This window comes from Podarcis liolepis (genome assembly GCF_965112155.1).
Source record: "Podarcis liolepis genome assembly, chromosome: Z".
NCBI lineage: Eukaryota > Metazoa > Chordata > Lepidosauria > Squamata > Lacertidae > Podarcis > Podarcis liolepis.
In genome coordinates, this window is record NC_139570.1 from 47,237,858 (window position 1) to 47,262,398 (window position 24,541).

The window sequence follows — 24,541 nt, forward strand, 5'->3', positions numbered from 1 at the left end:
TTCTTCTAGTTTTGGTTATTGCTATTATTTCCTCTGCCTATGTATGTATTGGAGACTCTCCTCCTCAGAATTGTCTCCCCAGGCTCTTGCCCTGTAATCCCAGCAGCTCTGGTAATAAAACATGTTTTTTTTTCCATGGGTACAGTTTTGCAGGCTCCATCTCTTTTCTGTATTTATTTCAGCTTTATAGAGCCATATTATTTATTTCAGCTTTATAGAGCCATATTTTGACCAGGGGGGGGGGCGGCACCTTCCTGTTTCCCCTCAGCTGGCCCCTTCACGTTTTACCTCAGGTAGCATCTTCCCATTTTACCTTAGGCAGTGAAATGGGAAGCACCACCCCTGCCTTCCTCAAACAAAAAAAAACCATTGAGGTTGGTGGTGAGTGAGGAGTGGGGAAGAGATTCAAAATCTGGTGTCTCCAATGAAAAGAAGTGGGGTGGTCTTTCTCTGAAGAGGCACTGCCAGGCAGAAGAGAGAAGAAGACTGGGCTGGTTGTAGACAGTATGATCTGGCATAAGACAGATGATGTTCCAGTCTGGATGTTCTTCCAGAAGCCCTGTTTATTCAGCCTTCATCCTGATTTCCTTGCATGAAGCTTATGTGGTGGTTGGGCTATGGGGTCACATCCACATCTTACATTTAAAACCATATATTAAGCACATGGCTTCCCTCAAAGAACCGCAGTTCATCCACCACAGAGCTGCATCCTTAACAAACTGCAATTCCTAGGATTCCCGGGGGGGAGGGGGGTCACATGGTCTGACTGTATGGTGTGAATGTGACCCCAAACCTGGTCTTTATTGAGCATTAATTTTTATTCGTTTACAGGGCAGTTATATGACATGGAGGATTCATCCTCTATTAACTGATTGCAGGGTGTTTACACATTTTTGTTCCACACTTTTCAATGCCTTTCCCATCAGTTTTTTAGCTGCAAAAAGTCAGGCTCTTTTTAAAAAGTGGATGTATTGTGCTAGGCCAACAGAGTGATTTAATTCACTCTGATTGTGCCATCCTAAAGTCCTGGTATGCACTTGACTGAAATACAGGACTCTTAAGAACATTCCAGATGGAGGAGGGCTTCCATGGATGATTGTCAGACGTGTAGGTTGCCTACCCTTGGTGCAAAGGCTAAAGCAGCATAGTAAATTGGCAGCAGTGGTTGGTACCTATTGGAACTGCAGCACCCAAGTTTGCCAGGCCTCCTGGTATGACCTGAGTTATCCAGGTTTTCCTGGCTCCCTTCACATGGCAGGTAGGTTTGAATCTCCAAGTGGGCAAGAGCTGGTGGCAGACAATAGCATGAACGTTATGGGGACCTGCCCTTCTCCCCTCCCCTCCCCCAATTAACCTCTGCCTCCAGGGCTGTGACATAATCGGTGGCCTCTCCCTTGATATTACCTGGGGCCACCCCTAGGTATCAGGTGTGAAATCTGGGGTGCTCCCAACCTGGTACCACTAGAAGGCCTGGAGACCATCAGTGCATACCCTCCCAAGTGTCCCAAGTTCCCAGGGGTGGTCCCAGAATTACGAAAGTCATTCTGACTTCTGATTTGATGCCAGAATGTCCCTATTTCCCCTGCCAGTGCTGCTGCGAACAAGCTCAGGGAGGAGGAGGTGGTGGCATATGTCCTTAAGGTCCACAAATAACAACACTTTGGAGGTCCCAAGCCTCAAGGAGGTTAGATTGGTTTCAACTAGGGCCAGGGCCTTTCCAGCACTGGCCCCGTCTTGGTGGAACACTCTGTCACAAGAGACTAGAGCCCTGCGGGACTTGACAATTTTCCGCAGGGCCTGCAAGACAGAGCTGTTCCGCCTGGCCTTTGGTTTGGACTCGGTCTGACCCTTATGTTCCCTTCCCCTTATGGTCTTGATTTATTGGCTACTTTAAAATGAGGCTGCATTTTAAATTGTATTTTAACCTGTATTTTAAATTGGTTGTCCCCCCCCTCTCTCCCCCCCCTATTATGTTTTTACTGTGATTTTATTGATGTTAGCCACCCTGAGCCAGGCTCTGGCCGGGGAGGGTGGGGTATAAATTATTATTATTATTATTATTATTATTATTATTATTATTATTATGTGGCAGCAGCGGTAGTGGTGGCTGCAAAGCAGCATCACGTTACCACTCCATGGCTGCTGCTGCTGCAGCCATTCTCCTCCCTCCTCCTCTCCTGTGGGCAGCTCACAGCGACTGCTAGAGAGCAGGTGAGGAGGAGAAGGGGCTGCTGCCACTAAGGCCCTGCCCTGTGTGACACACCAGCTCTGAGGGGCAGGCAGAGGGCAGGACCGCCCTGGGTGGGGAGAAAGGGGGAGCAGAGTGCAAGGAGTTTTGATGTTTAAAAAAATGCTTTGTGGATCTGATCTTGCCCCTTTGTAAAATCTATTTATTGGGGTGTGTGTTCTTTTTTGTAAATCTACCAAAAAATAAAATCTCTATTAAGGGGTTTTCTCCAGTGGGGTGTTGTGATTAAGAGCGGTGGACTCGTAATCTGGTGAACCAGGTTCGCTTCCCCGCTCCTCCACATGCAGCTGCTGGGTGACCTTGGGCTAGTCACACTTCTGTGAAGTCTCTCAGCCCTACTCACCTCACAGAGTGTTTGTTGTGGGGGAGGAAGGGAAAGGAGAATGTTAGCCGCTTTGAGACTCCTTCAGGTAGTGATAAAGCAGGGTATCAAATCCAAATTCCTCCTCCTCCTCCTCCTCTTCTTCTTCTTCTTCTTCTTCTTCTTCTTCTTCTTCTTCTTCTTCTTCAAGACTTTGGAGGGCAAGTGTTCTGTGTCCCATAGGAGTAGTGGTGGTGGCGGCACTTGCCCTTCTTCAGATAGGAAATGCTCAGTGTGGGTGGGATGAAATATGGGGGAGGGAGCGATCGGGGTGTGTGTGAGAAATGTCCCTATTTTAATCTGTGGAATGTTGGAGGATATGTTGGTGCCCATGATGGACAGACGACTGGCTGAGGGCAAAGTGCGGTTGGTGGAGGCAGTGCCACACTCACCCGTATGGACCAGCCTCCTCTGTCATTTAGCCCAAGAACCTGATCCAATTTCTTCTCTTCATGCAATGGAACTCCCATGTGGTCCTCTGAAAGGCCACAAGACTGAACTGCCATCTTGGAAAGGAACCTCCAAGTGGGTTCCGTGGTTTCTAGGGAGATTAGAATCCACCTGGTCGTCACCAGCTTGTTTCTCTCAGAAGTGACTGTACGACCCGTCCGTTTATCATGAGTTCCAAAAGTCAGGTATGTAGGAAACTTTCCCCCACTTGCTCACAAAAACCATGTCTGTGATCCTTCTTCATACCCCTTGCTCCAGGTCACAAAGTTGACACTTATTGGGAGCATTTGGAAGGCTAGGCTGCCCCACACCATAAAACATCCCAATAATGGACTCGTATTCACATTCCCTTGTTTTGAACAAAATGAAAGGCTTGTGGGAGTCAGTCCACATCATTGGTGGGCTCACTTCCTGGTGATAGTTCAGAATCCACAAATCAATCCTTTAATACAGAACCTCGGGCCCAGTGGTCAAGTGTCACCCTCCACACCTCTCTGCCTGGCCCTTAGAACTCACCCCCATACCCCTCACTGGGCCTACAGTGCATCCCAGGTGTTTTTGCCTGGCTGGAATGTGTCCTTGAACTTTGAACATGCCTCTCAATTGCCTGAATGGAGGATAGAGGGGTGTGGGTGTAGAAACAAGCCTACTGTACAAAAGGAATATTTACATTCAGTGCCCCGCCCATTTTTGTGCCTTTGCCCCCACCCACCACTGTCATGTGGCCCTCGTAATGTTGCCCAGAAGCAAATGCAGCCCTCAGGGTCCCCTAACACTCTCTTAATCCATGTTTCTTACATCTCAGTGGAACGCACTGCAAGGCCCTTTTAAAGGGCTCCCAGACAATTCTGCCTGTTTACTCAGAAGAAAGTCCCACTGATCGCAATGGGGCTTTACTCCCAGATAAGTGACAGTGTGTTCCCTAAATCTTTCTGTCCCCTTCCTTGGAATGAGACCTCACGACAATGCCATGTGCATATGGTATTTATTTGATGGCACAGGTAAAGAGAAAGGACCCCTGGACAGTTAAGTCCAGTTGAAGGTGACTATGGGGTGTGGTGCTCTTCCCACTCTGGTACCCTCCAGGTATGTCCCGGTTTCAAACAAACAAATGTATTTTATACTAATATCAAGATACACAGAAGCTAAAACTAAGGGATGTGCGCAGTGTTACTCCCTTTTCAAGGTAGGACCCACTGAAATAAAATACTGTGGAGCTAAGTTAGTCATGGCCACTAATTTTTAATGTGCCTGAGCTGAACTAACACTGGAGCCAATCCAGGCATTTCCTATAAGAGCCACTTTTCTGTGAGATAAATCCATTTACAACAATTGGCAGAATATTTCCCTTTTTAATGGGGTTTAACCATTCACCCTGTTCACAGCTTAGCAACTGAGAGGTTTTTGTTTTTAAATGAAAATGCCATATATTTCATGAGCAAGAATGCATTTCAAGACAAATGGTATGCTATCCACCGATAAAGAGTATCCACAATTTTCTAGGCCACTGTTGCCTCCTTACATTTGCATTGATGGCACCAAACTGGGAGGGGTGGCTAACACCCCAGAGGACAGGATCACACTTCAAAACGACCTTGACAGATTACAGAACTGGGCAAAAACAAACAAGATGAACTTTAACAGGGAGAAATGTAAAGTATTGCACTTGGGGGGGGGGAATGAGAGGCACGAATACAAGATGGGGGACACCTGGCTTGAGAGCAGTACATGTGAAAAGGATCTAGGAGTCTTGGTTGACCACAAACTTGACATGAGCCAAGAGTGTGACGCGGCAGCTAAAAAAGCCAATGCAATTCTGGGCTGCATCAATAGGAGTATAGCATCTAGATCAAGGGAAGTAATAGTGCCACTGTATTCTGCTCTGGTCAGACCTCACCTGGAGTACTGTGTCCAGTTCTGGGCACCACAGTTCAAGAAGGACACTGACAAACTGGAACGTGTCCAGAGGAGGGCAACCAAAATGGTCAAAGGCCTGGAAACGATGCCTTATGAGGAACGGCTAAGGGAGCTGGGCATGTTTAGCCTGGAGAAGAGGAGGTTAAGGGGTGATATGATAGCCATGTTCAAATATATAAAAGGATGTCACATAGAGGAGGGAGAAAGGTTGTTTTCTGCTGCTCCAGAGAAGCGGACACGGAGCAATGGATCCAAACTACAAGAAAGAAGATTCCACCTAAACATTAGGAAGAACTTCCTGGCAGTAAGAGCTGTTGGACAGTGGAATTTGCTGCCAAGGAGTGTGGTGGAGTCTCCTACTTTGGAGGTCTTTAAGCAGAGGCTTGACAACCATATGTCAGGAGTGCTCTGATGGTGTTTCCTGCTTGGCAGGGGGTTGGACTCGATGGCTCTTGTGGTCTATTCCAACTCTATGATTCTATGATTCATTTAGTCCTTTTGAGGACTGAATCTGGGATAAAATCAGGACAAATAATAGAATTCTGCATTGATCTACAGAGCTGGCACTGACAGGTGCCCCAGAAGACTCACTCTTCACTAGTGAGTAACAGACCTTGTAATGTGGTGGCAGCTACACTTTGGAACTCCCTGCCTGTTGACACCTGACAGGTTCTTTCACTATACAGTGGTACCTCGGGTTAAGTACTTAATTCGTTCCGGAGGTCCGTTCTTAACCTGAAATTGTTCTTAACCTGAAGCACCACTTTAGCTAATGGGGCCTCCTGCTGCCACTGCACTGCTGGAGCACAATTTCTGTTCTCATCTTGAAGCAAAGTTCTTAACCCGAGGTAACATTTCTGGGTTAGCAGAGTCTGTAACCTGAAGCATATGTAACCCGAGGTACCACTGTATACTTTTCAGCACCTGCTTAAAAAAAATTTGTTTAGGCAAGCTGATCCAGACACGTTGACATGCTTAATCTCATTTACCATATATATATATATATATATATATATATATATATATATATATATATATGAGTTCCATTGTTTTAAATTTTTTAATTGATAAATTTAATATTTTTAAAACTGCGTAGAGGTTTTACTGCATTCAAGTGGTATATATATTGTTAAATGAATAAATTCATTGGTACATTAACATTAGCAAAAGATGTTACATCTTGGGACTATCATTTGGAATCCATTCAACAACATTTGCAGCAGAAATTACTGGCCAACAGTCTTACCAAAAAATCAGATAAGTGGCAAACCATGAACTCAGTCGTGATGTGGTGAATCAGATATTGCCAAGGAATTTATTCTTACCTTATATACCTTTCAAGCCCCAGAAAAATAACGTTTGGAGATCCATAGATTGGAGAAAGCTGTAGTGATTTTCTTCAGTTTATGATGTTTAAGACAGCTTTAGTTTGTTCAGAACTAGAGCGGCCACTGAGGAACTCACAAAAGCAGATTCCACCGGCCCATAAGTTATACATGCTTATAGAAAGGCAAAACCCCACCTTAGTTTTACACATGCAGGGGCATAACTAGGGGTTGGCTAGGTTGCCCCCCACCAACAGTGCAGACCCAGGGGATGCAAAAATTGTACAGAAAGAGCCAGTGATTGCCCAGGGTGTAAGGGACTGGGGGGGGGGGCACTGTTAAATTGCCTTGCCAATGGCGCAAGGGAGTCTAGGTATACTTCTGTACACATACATATAAATTCACATTCTCAGAGGAAAAGCATGCCTGCCTAATCACAGCTGGTTGCCTGATTCAGCAGGAATAATTCAGCGTCTACCTTCTACAAAACTGGTCCAAGGCTGCATTATTTTCCTGCACAAACATTCTTGACACATACAGTGAGCAGATTATCCTAATGATATCCTTTCACATACACTTTTTTTTTTGCACCTCTTCACCTGTAGGCTACCTGGCAATGTATACATCAATACTATCACCTGCTACAGCAGCTGTAACAGATTCTGGACCTGGGCCATTTGATAGAAACGAAACTCCAGCCCTTTTCTCCAATCACTGAGCAACATTCAGCTGCACCACACTCTGTCAGACATCACCCAGAGAATATCAGCAGCGGGGGAGAAATCTGATTCAGTTTGCATTTAAACTGTGCACTTTCTGAAACTATGCGAAACACAAAATTGCTTACAAAAATACATATACTGGTAGAAATTCACACTAAAATGCTGGTGACCCTTCAGGGTTAATCCATTTTGCATTACTTTCTGGGAAACCACGCCTTGGTTTTGGAACGCTTTGGTTTTGGAACTGACTTCCACTGCTGACCCCTTCCTTTCTTCCCTTTTAGCACTGCGAGATCCTACCTAAAGGTAGAAGTCGGAGGTTTAACCCATTCCTGTACCGGATCCTCTGGAGAATCCGCCAGCAGTGGAACCTTTTGGGCTTCTTTGAAATCAACGAGGATCACCCGCTCTATCAGTTCACCAGTATGATAAAGAAGGGGCTCAGGGCGTCTGTCAATCATGCTATCCATAACCCAGTAACCACAGTGAGTTTGGGCTGCAGGTTCTATTCCCGCCTTTGTTGCCTCCTTGGCAACTGTGAAACAGGAGCCTTCTGGGGACAGGGATGGGCTAACTTTGTGTTTGGGGGATCAACTTTTCCTCCCACTTCCCCCTTGAACCCCAAGGTTGACCATCTGGAGGCAGGTGTGGAAGATTAAGAGGAGGCAGGAGTGCGTGTGGGGGGGAACCAGGTGCAGAATCCTGAGAGGGATTCAACTAATCAGGGGTCAGCAACCTTTTTCAGCTGTGGGCCGGTCCACTGTCCCTCAGACCATGTGGTGGGCCGGACTATATTTTGGAAAAATATATATGACCAAATTCCTATGTCCCACAAATAACCCAGAAATGCATTTTTTAAAAAAGGACACATTCTACTCGTGTAAAAACACGCTGATTCCTGGACCGTCCGTGGGCCAGATTAAGATGGCGATTGGGCCACATCCGGCCCACGGGCCTTAGGTTGCCTACCCCTGAACTAGGTAATCCCATGACAGGCTCTCTGCTGAGCTCCTGCTGCCTTCTGGAGACTCAGGGAGGGAAGCCATGCCCAGGCTGGGGCAGTGCTTCCTCCTCCTCCTCAGACGGCCCCACACGCATGGCTCCTGGGCTGGCCGAGAGGTGAGGGCTCGCTCGCCCAGCCTGCGAGGTGTCGAGGATGGAGATGGCAGGGCCAGGGGAGCGCAAGGCACGAGCGGAAGCAGTGGTCGAGACCCAGGCCACAGAGGAGTCCTCTGCTTCCACCGAGGGCGAGGAGGAGGCTACGGCAGAGGCTGAGCTGGGGTCGTTGTGTGCGGAGCGGTGGCACCTCCATTCAGTGGTCCTGGCGTTGGCCTTGCTGGCGGTGGGAGGCCATGGTTGGTGGGCAACAGCAGAATATGTGAGGACAGCGGCCCTCATCTCTCCTACCGCCACTCACGTGCTGCTCGGCCTGGCTGAGAGCGATGGAGGGGGAGGGCGGCGGCGCCACCCACCAAGGAGGGAGAAAACCTCTCCTCTCAGGTGCACGCCTCCACTCCAGCTGCCCAGTCTGGGGGGGGGAGGAGGGGAGGGGACAACACTTGTCCTGACCCAGGTGCTGGCAACCCATGCTATGAGGAAGGAGAGGGCAGAGAGGCCCACATCAGGGATGAAGAAGCTGTGTCCCCTCAGGTGTTGTTGGATTCCCAAGGTCCATTGGCCCTGGCCAATTGAGTTACACTCCTGGCGGGAGTTACAACTACTACTACTAATATTTATACCCCACCCATCTGGATGGGTTTCCCCAGCCACTCTAGGTGGCTTCCAACAAATTATTAAAAATACAATAAAACATCAAACATTAAAAGCTTCCCTAAACAGGGCTGCCTTCAGATGTTTTCTAAAGGTCAGGTAGTTGTTTATTTCCTTGACATATGATGGGAGGGTGTTCCACAGGGCAGGAACCACTACTGAGAAGGCCCTCTGTCTGGTTCCCTGTAGCCTCACTTCTCGTAGTGAGGGAACCACTATAAGGCCCTCAGTGCTGGACCTCAGTGTCCGGGTAGAACGATGGGGGTGGAGACGCTCCTTCAGATATACTGGACCAAGGCCGTTTAGGGCTTTAAAGGTCAGCACCAACACTTTGAATTGTGCCTGGAAATGTACTGGGAGCCAATGTAGGTCTTTCAGGACCAGTGTAATGTGGTCTCGGTGGCTGCCCCCAGTCACCAGTCTAGCTGCCGAATTCTGGATTAGTTGTAGTTTCCGGGTCACCTTCAAAGGTAGCCCCACGTAGAACGCATTGCAGTAGTCCAAGCGGGAAATAACCAGAGCATGAACCACTCTGGTGAGAGAAGAGTTGAAGAATGGCAGGTTCCTAATTCTTGGTATGCATAGATGGTGCTATGTGAATCCATAGGTAACATGTGTGGGAAACCTCTGAGGCCTGAGGCCTAAATGTCTCCCCCAGGCTTATCTATCTGACTTTCACGACTATCCTGAGGCCACACCCCTCTTCCCCAAGTCACACTCCTAGCTGCCTTTGCTTTGCACATTCATGGAGTGTTCCTGCCTCACTGGCATGCATCCTTGATCATGGCTCTTTCTTGCCTAGATAGAGGATGGGGAAGGGTGTGTGAGTGTGGATGTAGAAACTAGCCTACTGCATGTAAGATGTCTTCTTCGCACAAAGAATGATGAGCAAACATTGCACGGTCCAGAGGTAGTATTGACATTTTTGCTTTGCCCAGTTTTGCCCCAGCCCCACCCATCTACTCACTGGCCTTTGAAGGTTGCTCAGAAAGCAACGAGGCCCTTGGATTGAAGAAAGGTTCCCTGTTACTGGGCATGGAGAACCTGTGGCCCTCCAGATGTTTTTGGACTTCAACCCGCATCACCCCAGGAAGCATGGTCAATGGCCAGGGAGTTGGCAGGTGGTTGGACTCGATGGCCCTTGTGGTCTCTTCCAACTCTATGATTCTATGATGGGAGTTTCCTCTGAGCACACACTTGGCCTTGAATCTTTCCACCAACCTTGCCACCCACTCCAGCTACGCCATTGTGGTGCACCACATCTTATGAGAGCCACTGATCTAAAATAGAGGCACATAAAATTAACAGCAACAACCCCGCATGCAATACCCCCTAAACAACAACCCAGTGCAAGAGGGTTGTTCAGCAGCCTCAGCATTTGAGAAATGACTGAGAGACTCAAGTTTTTATTACCTGTAAAGAGATGTATTTTATTGGTGACAAGCACATGAGGAATTTGCTGGGAGTTCTGAGGACAAGAAGGGGGAAGGGTGGGTGTTCTGACACTCTTTCTCTCTCCAGGACGTCCTGAGGGAGGATCAGTTTAAGGCAGTCCTCAGGCAGATGCACGAGGTAGGCATCCTTTGAAGGGGGGGGGGGTCCCCGAAGGAAAATTCCCAAGCACAAGTTGGGTTTGGGCTGGGCAGATCTGTACAACATTCCAGATTCTCTCCACTTCTCCTTTTTCCAGCACTAGGTTCAGTTCTTCACATGAAAATTCATCAGACTCTGAGCACACATGTCTCCTTATTAATTTATTTACTATTTCATAACGCTTGTTGTGAAACTGCCCTAAGATCTACGGGTATAGGGAGGAATACAAATTTAAAAAAACAAAACACCTCAGAGCAGTATACAAAAAGAATGAAATTCAGGAATGAAATCAGTAGTAAAAACAATTTTAGAAAGCTATTTATAATATTAAAAATCAGCAATAAGCACAATTTGTGTTATGTACTGAAGTTCTCACCCTGGGCCAGCAGGGGGAATACTGTAGATAGTTTTCACTCAGGTCCACGTCAGTTAATTTAGGCGGGAAACCCTGGGTTGTTGTTGCTACAATGTTGACAGCCGGCTGCCTATAAAAGCAGGCCGGCTGAGCTGTTTGCTGTTCAGTTCTGTCCAGCTTACAAATAAAGAGCTGCTCTGGAGAAATTGCTGTGTCGTCTGCTATGTTCGCCCACAACTTAACAATTTGGTAAACACAAATTGAAACACATGTCAGCATTAGGCAGGGAGTTCCAAAGTGTGGGTGCTGCTAGACTAAAAGATAGATTTCTTACAAATGCTGAATGAGTATTATGTGGCACATGTAACACTGCCAATTCCAGAAACTGAAGTAGACTGAAGTGAGCTCATGTCAATATATGTAATTTCCCCTAATAAACACATTTTATGCTAAGCAATTTCCTCCTAATATAATGCATGTTGTGTCTATTATCACAAATATGTGCATTTCAAGCACATTTTTAGTGTGCATTTTTTCACAGGTTGCTTGGCTGGAGAACTTAGCAATGGGTGATTTGGATGAGTCCACATTTTGAAGGCTTGCTGTGTTTCAGTTCCCACATATTGCTTTGAAAAGTGCGAAGCAGATCTATTTGCCTTGAAATGGGAGCTGAATTGAATCCTTCCCTCCCTATCAGGGGCTCTGCTCAGCTGTTAGGCTCTCCACCAGAAGGGCAGAATTTTGGCCCGCTGAGCATTCTGGCCGCCCCTTTCTCTGCACTGACCTCAGTTCTGCTTCCCCGCAGGGCTTTGAGATGAGGACATACGCTGCTCCTGCTTTTACCCGGTTCCGAAAATTTCTTGGCATGGTGGATGTCGATTACCAACGGTCCCTGACTTGTGACAGCTCATACTTGCAGTTCATCAGCAACTCTAAAAGCACGGCTGACTTCTTCCTCAGGTCAGAGAACTATCTTGTCCACAGCAAGAAAAGACACATGGGAGACCTGCAATAAAGAGCTGCAGCGTGTCCTGCTGCTGTTCAGCATATCTCCCCTGCCCTGCTCCCCTGGCCTTTGGTTGCCTCTCCCCACAACAATCTGTGAGCCTTCCATGCACTCTGAGCATGCTCAGTTCTCACTGGACTACTTTGAGTCGGTCTATTCACTGCCCTCACCCTCATTTACGATTCCTTCCAAAGGTTTGGGTTTTTTTTTTGTTGTTGTTTTTTTGGTACATTGGCAAACTCTGGGATTCTCCCAAGTCTGCTTGTGGATGGGTGGTTCTGTTCTAGATACATAAGCATCAGCACACACAGCCTGCACATTGGAAATACAGGGAATAATGTGAATATATTCATATGAGCCTGCTTTGTGCTGTGTCAGACTCGCGGGCCATCCAGCCTAGTATTATTCTGACTGGATTCAATAGTGTAAATCAATAGTAAAGGTAAAGCTACCCCTGACCATTAGGTCCAGTCACGGACAACTCTGGGGTTGCGGCGCTCATCTCGCTTTACTGGCCAAGGGAGCCGGCGTACAGCTTCCGGGTCATGTGGCCAGCATGACTAAGCTGCTTCTGGTGAACAAGAGTAGTGCACGGAAATGCTGTTTACCTTCCCGCCGGAGCGGTACCTATTTATCTACTTGCACTTTGACATGCTTTTGAACTGCTAGGTTGGCAGGAGCAGGGACCAAGCAACAGGAGCTTACCCCATTGAGGGGATTCGAACTGCCAACCTTCTGATTGGCAAGCCCTGGGCTCTGTGGTTTAGACCGCATCACCAGCACCCGCATCCGAAAATCAATAGTACAAACAGCTCATTTGTATTAAAAATGTTGCATTAATACATGGTTGTTGTTGGCATCCATCTGTCTCAGGTGACAATGGAGGAGTGTGTCTTTGGGGGTGAAGTCAAACCACTGGAGAGTTACAGCGCCTGCTGTGGCTGTGGAGACTGATATGGGAGAGACATGTTTTGTTGCCTCTGGAGCAGGTGAAGGCGTCCAGCTGTGCTGCTGCGGATGCACCCGGGCATCTCTTCTCTCTGTGCTCCTCCCAGGGATCATTCCTCCTCTGGTCACTTCTATGGAAGCACACATGACCTGTCTGTCTCCAGGCACTGCGGTTGTCTGCAAGGAATTCCCACATGGCGGGGTTAATGTTGCCAGACTTCATGTCCAGTTTGCACACATCTTTGCAATGAGGAGTTGGTCTGGCCTGGTGTCTAAGCACCAAGCCAGACTAAGCATTTTCCTTCTGACACACCCTCCCTCTCAGCATCTGGGTTCTCACCCAGGATCCAAACTCTAGATTTGCTTTCTATGGGCAGGCCCAGGGTTGGTGGCGCTTCCTCAGACTGCCTATAGCTGTCTCCCATACAGCTGCATTCTCCACACTCATTTCCAGGTGCAGCAAGTTTGTTGAGTTTCCCAGGGAGTTCAAAGGATAGGGAAAGGGTTCTCCTCCCCTCACAGCTCTTTTCCCCTGCTCTATGTCCTCTTCTCATCCTCCATCTGCTCTGGTGGCCCCTGCCACTCATGCAAGGCAGTGGCTTGGCTGGGGCATAGAATCATAGAAGTGTCAAGTAGGAAGGGGCCACGAGTGTCATCTAGTCCAACCCCCCAAGAATGCAGGAGTCTTTTGCTCAGTGTGGGGCTTGAACCCATCACTCTGTGTGTGTGTGTGTGTGTGTGTGTGTGTGTGTGTGTGAATCAGCAATATCAAAAGCAACACGATGGCCAGAAACAATTACAATGTGAAAAACTTTACGGAATAATTCAAAACATCAAAACTAATAAACTGACGTCTCTGAAAGTCCTTCAATGAATCATAATCGCATGAACACTGTCCCAGAGTATTTTTCATTCTCATGCATATTATATGTATTCAAAAAAAGATTGGTTAATGAAGAAATTACATCTCTTTCTATTTACAAGTGTTGAACTAATTGGCTGATGAAGAATTCAACCAAACAGTAGTTGTTATCCGGAAACACTGTTCAGCAGAGTTCAGAGTTGGACATCAGAATTGGACATTTGCTGATTATACAAGGCTTCACAGCTTGTTCTCCGCCGGGTAAAGTCTGGCACCGTGATTCATTTAAGGACTTTCAGAGGCTTCAGTTTGTTGGTTTTGATGTTTTGACTTACTCCATAAAGTTTTTCATGTTGTAATTGTTTCTGGCCATCGTGCTGCTTTTGATATTGCTGACTCATATTTTGCAACACAGGGGTGTGTGCATGTGTGAAGGCAGGTGTCCAAACTGGACCAAGGCTGCCTTAAGCAGCCATCTCTCACTGATGAAGGTGTTTCTCTGGGCACTTTCTATGATCAAGCTGCTATGAAATGTACCATACTTTAAAATTTAGCCTCTATAAGTTCTTTATGCACTTTATAGTACAGTGGTACCTCGGGTTACGAAGTTAATTCATTCCAGAGGTCCATTCTTAACCCGAAATTGTTCTAAACCTGAGGTACCACTTTAGCTCATGGGGGGCCTCCCGTGCCGCCACGCCACCAGCGTGCAACTTCCGTTCTCATCCTGGGGCAAAATTATCAACCTGAGATACTACGTCTGGGTTAGCGGAGTCTGTAACCCGAAGTGTCTGTAACCCGAAGCACTTGTAACCCAAGGTCCCACTGTATATATTTATGAATTCCTACGCATTTTATGTTGGAGCTGCTAGAATGCAGCCAGTGGCAGATCTATGGGTCTCACACTTCAGCGGCATCCTGTTCGCTGCCAAAATTCCACCTCTTGTGCTCCATTCTAAGTCATAGTTGCAGCATCCCTTGTGGTGCCCCAGACTCCCCACCCTGTGCAACCAAACCAGTTGTGCTTCCCAGATCTGCCTCTTATGAAACTCAATTTGCATTCATACTGGATGGGATTTGCGTAAGGAGAAAGCAAATAGACAGCAGTACCTCCAAGACTGTCTTTCTAAACCAGGGATCAGCAAACTTTTTCAGCAGGGGGCCGGTCTAGATTTTTTTTGGGGGGAATGAACGAATTACTATGCCCCACAAATAACCCGGAGGTGCATTTTAAATAAAAGGACACATTCTACTCATGTAAAAACACGGTGATTCCCGAACCACCCGCAGGCCGGATTTAGAAGGCAATTGGGCCGGATCTGGCCCCCGGGCCGTAATTTGCCTACCCATGTTTAAACTAACATGTGTTGGCCTTTCCTATACAGTGGCACCTTGGTTCTCAAACGGCTTAGTTGTTGAACAAATCGGCTCCTGAAACCTGCAAACCAGGAAGTAAGTGTTCCGGTTTGCAAACTTTTTATTGGGGGGAGGGGGGAGCTGAATGTCCAACATGGCTCCTGCTTGAGTGCTGGAAGCTCCTGCAGCCAATCAGAAGCCGCGCTTTGGTTTTCGAAGGGTTTCAGGAATCGAACAGACTCCCGGAACGGACTAAGTTCGAGAACCAAGGTTTGACTGTACAGTACAGTGGTACCTCGGGTTACAGACGCTTCAGGTTACAGATGTTTCAGGTTACAGACTCCGCTAACCCAGAAATAGTATCTCGGGTTAAGGACTTTGCTTCAGGATGAGAACAGAAATCGTGCTGCTGTGGCGCGGTGGCAGCAGGAGGCCCCATTAGCTAAAGTGGTGCTTCCGGTTAAGAACGGTTTCATGTTAAGAATGGACCTCCAGAATGAATTAAGTTCTTAACCCGAGGTACCAGTGTATTACTAGATTGCTGCTCTTAGGGTTGTTGACCCTACCCTGTCCCTTCTGAAGCAGAGAGAATACATCTTCCTTTCTCTCTCCTGCTGAGATCAGAGAGCAAGCTCTGCTCCTTTGCAGCTTGTTAGTTGGAGTAGGAACTGTTTACTATCCAATATGTATTTCTTATAATAAACTAAGTTTTCCACACTCAGTGTGAGTGTTTTACCACTAGATCGCGTTCAGCAACATGTATTCAGTATACAGCCAGCTTCCAAGCTGTGCGCTAACTCTACTAAAAATTGCACGCTTTTTAAATTTTTAGCCTCTCAACATATGCTATCTATGAATCACTGTTTATGAATGAAATATATTGCAAATAAAGAAAAGCAAAAGAACAAAAATTTATGGACTTTGTTAATTTTTCTACCAGTTGATACAGTTCTTGCCAGGCAGTTACTGCTGGTTATAATATCACTGACATGCAATCACATTGGAATGTTAATTACATTTTGCATTAATTGTTCTATTTTAATGGTTGACAGTTTGCTATATGATGATATAATGTTATGGTGTTCGTATAAACAACCTGAGTTATTTGTTGCATTGTTGGGGGTTGGGGTTGGGGTTGGGGGGGGGTTCTTTTGAACTCATTGAACCCAACGCTCATCTAGTCCAATCCCCTTCCATGCAGTTATTTCATATTTGAGCTTTGTTGTAATGATGTATTGATTTGCAGTTTTGTTCTGTTGAAAGCTGATTTGGGCATACTTGCATGAGAAAGTGATATGTAAATTTAAACAAATAAGTGAATTCCTGCTTCCCTCCCCGTCTTAAACAGCAATGATAAGCGCTTCTTCCTGAAGACTCAGAGTAAGCAAGAAATCCAATTCCTTCTCACGAACCTAGCCAAGTATCTTGAGCACATGGAGAGATACCCTCACTCCATGCTCGTCAAATTCCTGGGTAAGACATGCTTGTAGAATATGAATGAAAACAAGCCTTAAAAGTCAGCAGCAGTAATACGTTTCTTATGATCGGGCCAAATCCTTTGGCTGTGATGTGTGTTTCTCCCTTCCTTCCAACAGGTGTCCACAGTATTATCGTCCCTCGGGAAAAGAAGGTAAGGTTTTATGTGAGCTATTGAATGTAGCCTTTTTAGCCTCGGGTGAGAAGAGAAAGGGGAGGGAAATGGGAGTCAACAGACGCTCAAGGAATAGTTTCAGAGAAAAAGCTTTATTTCTACCATCCGGGCTGGTAGAAGGAGCAAGTGTGATAACTCACAAACAAGCACGGGGTTCACAGTCATTTGCACAGAGCATATATTCCCCTCCAGTTCCCTCCCCTTTCTCCTCCTCCTCATGAGTCCTGCCCCATGTTGAGTGACTTTCCTGAGCATGAACAGAAAGCTCCTGTCTTTGGGACTCTTTTGGACTCTTCCCAGGAAAGCGGGGTAGAAGCCTAGGGAGTGGGTCGAGGAGCCTTGCTGTTTCAGCGTGTTCAAGATGTGTTACAACTGAATGAGATAAGAGTCAGTTCTCAGGCCTGAGTATTCTTGGCAATGACAGAGCCTATTCATTAGCTTTTTGAAGCCTTCTCGTTCTGATAAAAGAATAACATTTTGCCTTTGCCACAGCACCTTGTGAGAAAACAGAGGAAAACTTTAGCTGTGGATTTTTAGAAGAGAGAAAAAGAATTTTGGACAGTTTGAGGCCTGGTTGGGGGGGTGTCTTCGGGCCTAGGTGGGGGTCACCTGTCATCACCTCCTTCATTTAATATACAGTACCTGCAAGGAGATTTTGCAGGGCTTTAAAGCTCCCTTACTGGAATATTTCTGCTGGGGCTCCAGCCTTGAAATAAGCTAGTTAGGGGGCTCGAACAGGGCAGTTCACTCATCACCCCCAGGGCATTTTGTGGGGGGGGGGTGGGAAGAAATGGCTGACCTCTTGATTTCTGCTAACCCAGTTACCATACACTCCCACATTTCTCTGATGAAAATAGGGACACCCCATTCCATGATGATATTTTTACTATTATACCCCACACATCTTATTGGGTTGCCCCAACATTGGGCAGCTTCCAACATAATAAAACATTAAACATTATTTTTTTTAAAAAAAAACCTTCCCTATACAGAATTCCCTTCAGAAGGCTCGGGGGTCTGATAACTCCATACCCTCCAACATTTCTGCAATGAAAATAGGGACGGAAAAGCAGGACATTCCGGGATCACATCAGAAACTGGGGTGGCTTCTCTAAATCAGGGACACTTGGAGGGTCTGTGTTCCTCAATATCCCTGTTTTGGAGACAATCCTGTTGGCACTCAAACCCTTGAGTTTGCTGTTAGAGGGAATGTTAGATAATTGCCACAACAGAAACATCTATAAATAAGGCCTGGAGGGGGCGGTTATGTAATCACCCCTCCTCTCCTAGCACCCTCATTTTTTTTTTTGAAAAACCTGAGCTGTTGTACCCAGTGCCTAGCCCTGCTAAGAGTAGACCCATTAAAACTGCCAAGTCTGGCTTACGTAGGCCCATTAATTCCAATGGTTCTACTCTGAACTTATTTGGCTACAAGCCATTATGTTTATTATCTAACTTGGGGAGGAACGGGCACCTACATTTGCTTGTTTTCTTGTCCCCACCTCACTTTTTGCAGGGCCTGTCTTGCTTTTTGGAGTTTTTTTTTAATGTCATCCAGAGATTTTCAAGTGCTGTACAATAAATAAATAAATAAATAAATAAATAAATAATGATTATTTTTTAAACTGAACACGTTTTTAGGGGCCTTGTTTTCATCACAGCATTACAGCAGCAAACCCTGAAAATGAGGGGTGGGAAGTGGGCAAATTTTGAAAGCTTTGTGGGGCACAAAAAAAAGGACTTTGGCATCATAGTTGGGGTGGTCTATAATTCATTTATTAGCCAAAGAATATTAAAAATAGATTACAAGAAGTTGAAATTACAGAAGTAAAGTGGGACCTAAAAATATACATCTTAAGTGTCAAAAGCCAGGGTAAAGAGGTGGGTCTTAGGGGTCCCTCCCTTCCCCACCCATTGAGGAAGGCCCTTGCCTTCCACCCATCTTTCTGTCATAGCATTAAGCATCCTTAGCATTAAGCATCCTGTGGGAGGGACTCCACACTGCCATGAGTGCTGCGTGCTTGGATGGTCTTAGCCCTGGACTGACCTGCTGCTGTTTTCTGCTTGTGCCTCTAGAGATACTTCATCATCATGCAGAGTATCTTCTACCCTCATGATAAGATTGTCGAGCGGTGAGTTCCTTGCATGGTTTGAGAGGAATGGCACCATTTTTAGCTGGGGGGTGGGGGTGGATCTGAGTTGTTGATAAAGGCCTTCCTCCACTCCTGGGGCTAGACTTCCTTATGCCCTTCGGAGTAAGGCCCATTGAACGGGGTGGGGGGGTGGGGGGATTACTTCTGGAGGGTTGTGCTGTGGAGGAAGACCTTATTCCCTATCTCCTGACTGGGCTCTTTGAAGCAAGGCTTACCATCCCTCTGCCTGGGTTTCTGTGCACAGGGATTAATTTTTTTTGTTTCTAGCAAGTGTGAATTGCCACAGCTTAGATGCAGGTACCTGGCCTCAGCAAGACCTGGGCCCAACTGCACACACCCCAGGACATGTCTGGTGTGCACCCCCCCCCCCGAAGTTGTGTGTTGCCAGGGAATGAAAGGAGGTATAGCAGTGGGCAAAAGAAGTTTGTCCATTGTCACCAAATCTTATTGAATCTCCTTCATAAACCTCTGAGGGACCCTAGCATTGCTCGGACTGCAGATCGGAAGCCAGTGTTCTCACTTGAAAAATTGTTCTCTGGCCTGCTACTCTAAAGGGAGGTGGGTTGCTGAAAGAACAATAGAGCCCTGAAAGCAAGTTGGGAGTGTTGATCCAGCAGGCCCGGGTTCAAATCCCTGCTAAGCCAGGAAGCTCACTGGGGTGGTCTTGGGTGTCACCACCTCTTGTTTCTGACCTACGTCACGGGGATATTGTTGCTGGGATGCCCCAGGCCTTCTTGGACGACAGCTGAGGGAATGAAGACCATCTCTCTGGCACTTACCAGCCCTCCTTTCCCCTCGCAGGTATGATATTAAAGGATGTGACGTGGGCCGCTGGACAGATCCGGCCCCGAAGGGCAGCGAAATCATTGTGGTTTTTAAGGATCGAAACTTTGCTGATAAGACCATCTGCCTTGGTAGGTCCCGCCACCCCCCACCCCACCTGTTCAGGACCTGAAGGAGATGCTCACCTTCCTGGCCCCCATCCGTACAAAAGTCACACCTTGTGCTAAAGCAGGGGTGGCAGTCCAGGGCTGTGTGTTATTTCACACTTTATTTATTTATTTATTTATAAATAAATTCACTGCTTAATGTTTATTTTTTCACAAGATGTTGAACCAGATGTTTTGCTCAGATAACAGCAAATTTGCTGCTCCTTACATTCTTAGGCACCTAACCACAATATTGTGCACTCATCTTTGTGTATTAACCAATTCAAGTCCTTTGTACACTGTTGCGTTGGACCATCCTTTCCAGAATTCTGCTCCCAACGGTGACTATTTTGTTGGCATCCATTTCTGCCTTAAAGGCGGGGTCAGGGGTATATGTGCATGTGTACAGGCAACATTTCAGTGCAAGTGATCCAAGGTCTCTCTGGGGAATCTACACTTTCTGCAAAAAATAAAACCCAGCCAAAGTACTGAAAATCTGTTCTCTCCCACATTGTTCAGGCATTCTACAGAAGAGCTGTGTGTGTAAAACAACAACGGGTGTCTTAGGCGGAAAGTGCAAATATCCGGGATTCTGTAGTGCACCCGTGCATCCCCAAAGATTTGTCATTGCAGCCTGTTGCCACAGAGCAATTAGTTATTTTAGAATGCTGCAGCACGATTGCTTATAGGAGTGAGGCCTTGTCAGCATATATAACATCTCTTCTCAGAGATCTGCACTGGTTGCTGATCTGTGACCAGGCTAGGTTCAAGGGGCTGCTATTAGGATACAAAACCCTTAACCCCTTGGGACCAGTTTACCTACATGTGGCCACTTGGCTGCTTCAGTGGACAGAACTGGTACTGCTACAGATGCCACATAGTACCCATTCCACACCTGTAAGAGCTCCAGTGTGGCAACACCTGCACTTTGGAACTTCCTGCCTATTGATATCAATCATGTGCCTTCATTGAACTCTTTCTGATGCTTGCTAAAATAATTCATATTGTGACAAGATGCTTAGATGTGCTGGAGGGAGTTTTAATCTATTCTGGTATTCACTTCTTCAGTGTTTAATGTATTGTAAGTTTTTCCCTGATGTTTTTGGATTTATCTTTCTGTAAACAGCTTTGATGTTCTTTACAATCTGGTAGCGTATAAATTTTATGAAATAAGTAAATAATCTTAAATAAATGGCAACATGTAAAACCACAATCTCCGAAATGAAACCTACTGTCCTCCCAGACTGGTGTTTTTGTGTGGAGGGGGGCCGTATTCTGCAGTATGCTATAGATGCAATAATAGTGCAGCTTTCTAATGGACTGTCCACACAAACATCATTCGGCTTTCTCAGTTGCTTTGCGATGCTTCCCCAGGGTTACCACATTATTGCCACCTGCGGATGTGCTCTTGTGTTGTAGCTCAGCAAAAGCAGGACAAAATTCCTCTAATGAGGGCTGCTGAGAGTTGGGAGAGATCTCGGAGGCCAAAGAGTTTGCTTTTCTGCTCAGCACAGGGGATCTTGCAACCTCTTCACCCATGACTGGCCGAATATGCCCATCTCTCATCCATGCAGGTCCACAGCGTGCCTGGATGCTGACTCAGCTGGAGCTGGACACACAATTCCTGAAGGATTTGGGCGTGATAGACTACAGCCTTCTGGTGGGCTTGCAGCCCCTTCATGAGGACGAGAGGCTCCTGAGCAACGCACTTGCCAACATCATTGCCAGAAGCATGTGAGGCCCTACGGTGGGGTTGTTATTGTTGGTTGGGGGTATCTGTCATAGGGGAAGCCAGTCTGGCAGGGCCCTTACTTTCTCCCTACCCTCTACTAGCCAACTCAACCTTCTACAAGCCCTGAAAGCTCCCAGGTGCTTCTCACACCACCTTCTCTCTCTCTCTCTCTCTCTCTCTCTCTCTCTCTCTCTCACACACACACACACACTTTTTTTAAATTTTGAAGTCAGAATGATGCTTGGTAATTTGGGAGAGTTTGTATTTATTGTAAAAATAAAGAAATTATTTATGTGGTGGAACAAAACCATTTGAACACTTTTTCAGAATAATAATAATAATAATAATAATAATAATAATAATGAAAATTTAATGATAGTGCATCAAGATGAACTGTTCAGTCCACATATTTTCCAAGAATATCTCTAAATATGAAACAGTCCTTGTCATCCAGCCGAACTGTTTCCCCATCGTTCTCCTGTAGCAGAAACTTCTCACCAACTTTTAAACTAACTGGATGAGTATCTCCCTCCTTGCCTTTAGAGCCTGTTCCAATTGCCATAACAGTGGCTTGTAGAATCACAATGACTCCCTTGTTACAGTCTCAGCTGCACACCTTTCAACCAATACACGGTCAAAGAGGGGAAGAATTTTTTTTAATGCCTGCTTTGCCATGGTACACACTTACAAGGCCCCCTGTCCTGGCTGCCTGCTCCCTCTGCAAGAACTTGAGATTTTTAAAAAAATAAAACATTTTCTTTTAATTTACAAACTTGTATACCCCTGCATACAAGTTTGCATGTCCTCCTGTATGTGTGGAGGAGATCATATGCAGTATACTATAATAAATATGAATTACTGGTATTTATTCTATACTATCTTATTTATGGATGGCCCCCAAAAGCTCTTCCCAGTTGCTCCATGTGTGAAAAGCATAGCAGGGCACTATTACTGCAGTCAGTGACTTGTTGCAGACATTTTTGCAGGTCACTGATGCAATAATATTTCAATTGTGGTGGACCATCCACATGTCATTTTGCTTTCTAAGTTGTTCTGTGATGCTTCCCCTGTGCTACTATATTATTGTTGGCCAGAGGGGCTCTCTTGAGCTCCTAAGTGCAACTTAAGTGGGACAACTCCCCCTCCCCATAACATTTAGATGGAATTAGGGGAGTGCAACTGGTTTGGTCACACTGGCGCAAAGCCTTGCGGGCCCCACAGGGGACACCACAACTATGATGTTTAATGGATGTCAAGAGGCGTGGGGGCACTGAATTTTGGCATCGTACAGGGCTCCCCTGAAATTTGAGACACCATGGTCCACCACTAAATAACACTTGTGGTATTAAAAAGTTACCTGGTTTCAGCTGAAGTTAGGGGGGACTGGTTGGAAATGTAGGAGTATGTCTGCCTTGAAAGCTTTGCAGGCACAAACAGTACTGAATACAGTATTGCATATAACTGTTATGAATCGACAAAAAAGGGCATCTGAAAGGAACCACTATGCCAACAGGATGTTGGACTGAATGGGCCTTGGCCTGACCCAGCAAGGCTCTTCAAATGCGCTTATGTTCCCCTGACAGGTCGATTGACACTAACAATGATCACCAGAACCAGAACTTTGGGAACGCCTTGCAGGAGTCTCACACGTCTCATGGCTATTCTTCTAGTGTGGACCAGTTCTACAAGCTCTCTCCCGAAAGCAGGTACACCATCCAGAACATGCTGGCGCTGTACCTGAAGAAGAAAGCGAACACAGACAAGGAGGCAGACTCTTCTAGGGGAAGCGAGACCTTCATGCAGGAAGTCTTGGCTCCTTACGTGCTCCATGGGATCAGCTTCGACCCGACCGCCCAGTGTCCTGTTGGAACAGAGGAGGGTGGGCATCCCCAAACCTTCAACCATCTGGCGGAGTCACTCTTCCACCTGGCCCAGAACAGGCGGCTCCTTCCCAACACGCGGAATGCCTTGCACGTGATCGATGGTCCTGACTATCGCTATTACATAGGTATCGTTGACCTGTTCACAGTCTACAACTTCCGCAAGAAGATGGAGCATTTCTGGAAGACCCTTCGGTTCCGGGATAAAAGCTTCTCCACAGTTGGCCCCGTCTATTATGCTAGGAGGCTTTGCAAATGGGTGCAAGACCATACCGCATGAACACAGGGAGGGGGGCAGTTGCAGGAGGGCTGAGGGAAACATCCCCAGACTGTCCCCAGAGTCTTGTCCCCTACATGCCTTGCAGAGAAAACAACAAGTACACAAGAACAAGCTTTGAAGTGACTGCTCCAGGGAGTTGGAGGTCGTTGTGGAAACTTTTTGGTGTCCAGGGATGGGAACAACATCTGCAGGAAGCTAAAATTCCCCTGTATCCTGGTAGCTGGGTTATGTCACAGGGCCAGAAGGGAACAGGTTTTTCTGCAGGAGTGGTGTGTATTTTTGTGAGGGTGGGGAGACGTGTGTCTTGAAAAGCTGAGACGCTGCAACTCCTGGGATTTAGATCTGAATCCTGGACATTGTAAACATCATTGCTGCATCCTGGATATGAGGGTGGTGACAATACAGGAATCTACAAAAGTGTTTGTGTGTGTTTCTGCATCCCAGCTTGTTATTGAGCATAGTTATACAGAGGTATTAAGGAGGCCAGGTGGAGTTAAAGGTGAGGGGAGAAGAGACATCAGACATGCAGCGACAGCAACCCACTGATGGCAAACGATTAAAAAACAAATAGCTATACGCATACTTTGTTTTCCCTTCAAGAAGCTGACAAGAAAGTTGCACTGATATTCATTAAAATTGGGAATATTTTTTGGGAAACACTTTCAGTAATACGGAATAAAGCATCTCATAAAAAAACAATACCAAATCTTAGCAGAATTCCCAGGAGAGTTCTTAATAAGGGAAGAACCAACCTCTCCCCCACTCACAACACCCCAATCTGTGAGCAGTGCGGAATTCCAGGGGTTCTTGGCGCTCACCCAGGGCTCATGTTTCTTTTTGGAAACGAGGCACAGTGGAGACAGTGCTGTCTTTAGGATATATGGTTTATTTATATATACAGGCTACGGCTATGATGGAGGGGTTCATGGCATTAACACCCCAAAAGGGTCTTTCTTCTCTCATAACTGCAGTATTGGACCCATACAGATACCAACCATTGCTC

General features: G+C 46.4%; 1 protein-coding gene and 1 pseudogene across 2 annotated transcripts; one reads left to right on the plus strand and one right to left on the minus strand.

Annotated features, from left to right (window-relative positions):
• The first annotated feature begins 3,132 nt into the window (after positions 1-3,132).
• On the plus strand, positions 3,133-23,958 carry PIP5KL1 (phosphatidylinositol-4-phosphate 5-kinase like 1). The gene is made up of 10 exons (XM_083485940.1): positions 3,133-3,244; positions 7,308-7,508; positions 10,315-10,365; positions 11,547-11,701; positions 16,262-16,386; positions 16,509-16,543; positions 18,641-18,696; positions 19,519-19,631; positions 21,221-21,380; positions 22,962-23,958. The coding sequence occupies exons 1-10, from the start codon at positions 3,227-3,229 to the stop codon at positions 23,536-23,538; spliced, it is 1,491 nt and encodes a 496-aa protein (XP_083342066.1). The 5' UTR covers positions 3,133-3,226; the 3' UTR covers positions 23,539-23,958.
• On the minus strand, positions 21,387-22,953 carry LOC310698635 (10 kDa heat shock protein, mitochondrial-like; annotated as a pseudogene). The gene has a single exon. The product of its transcript is annotated as a 10 kDa heat shock protein, mitochondrial-like (transcript).
• Positions 23,959-24,541: the final 583 nt, after the last annotated feature.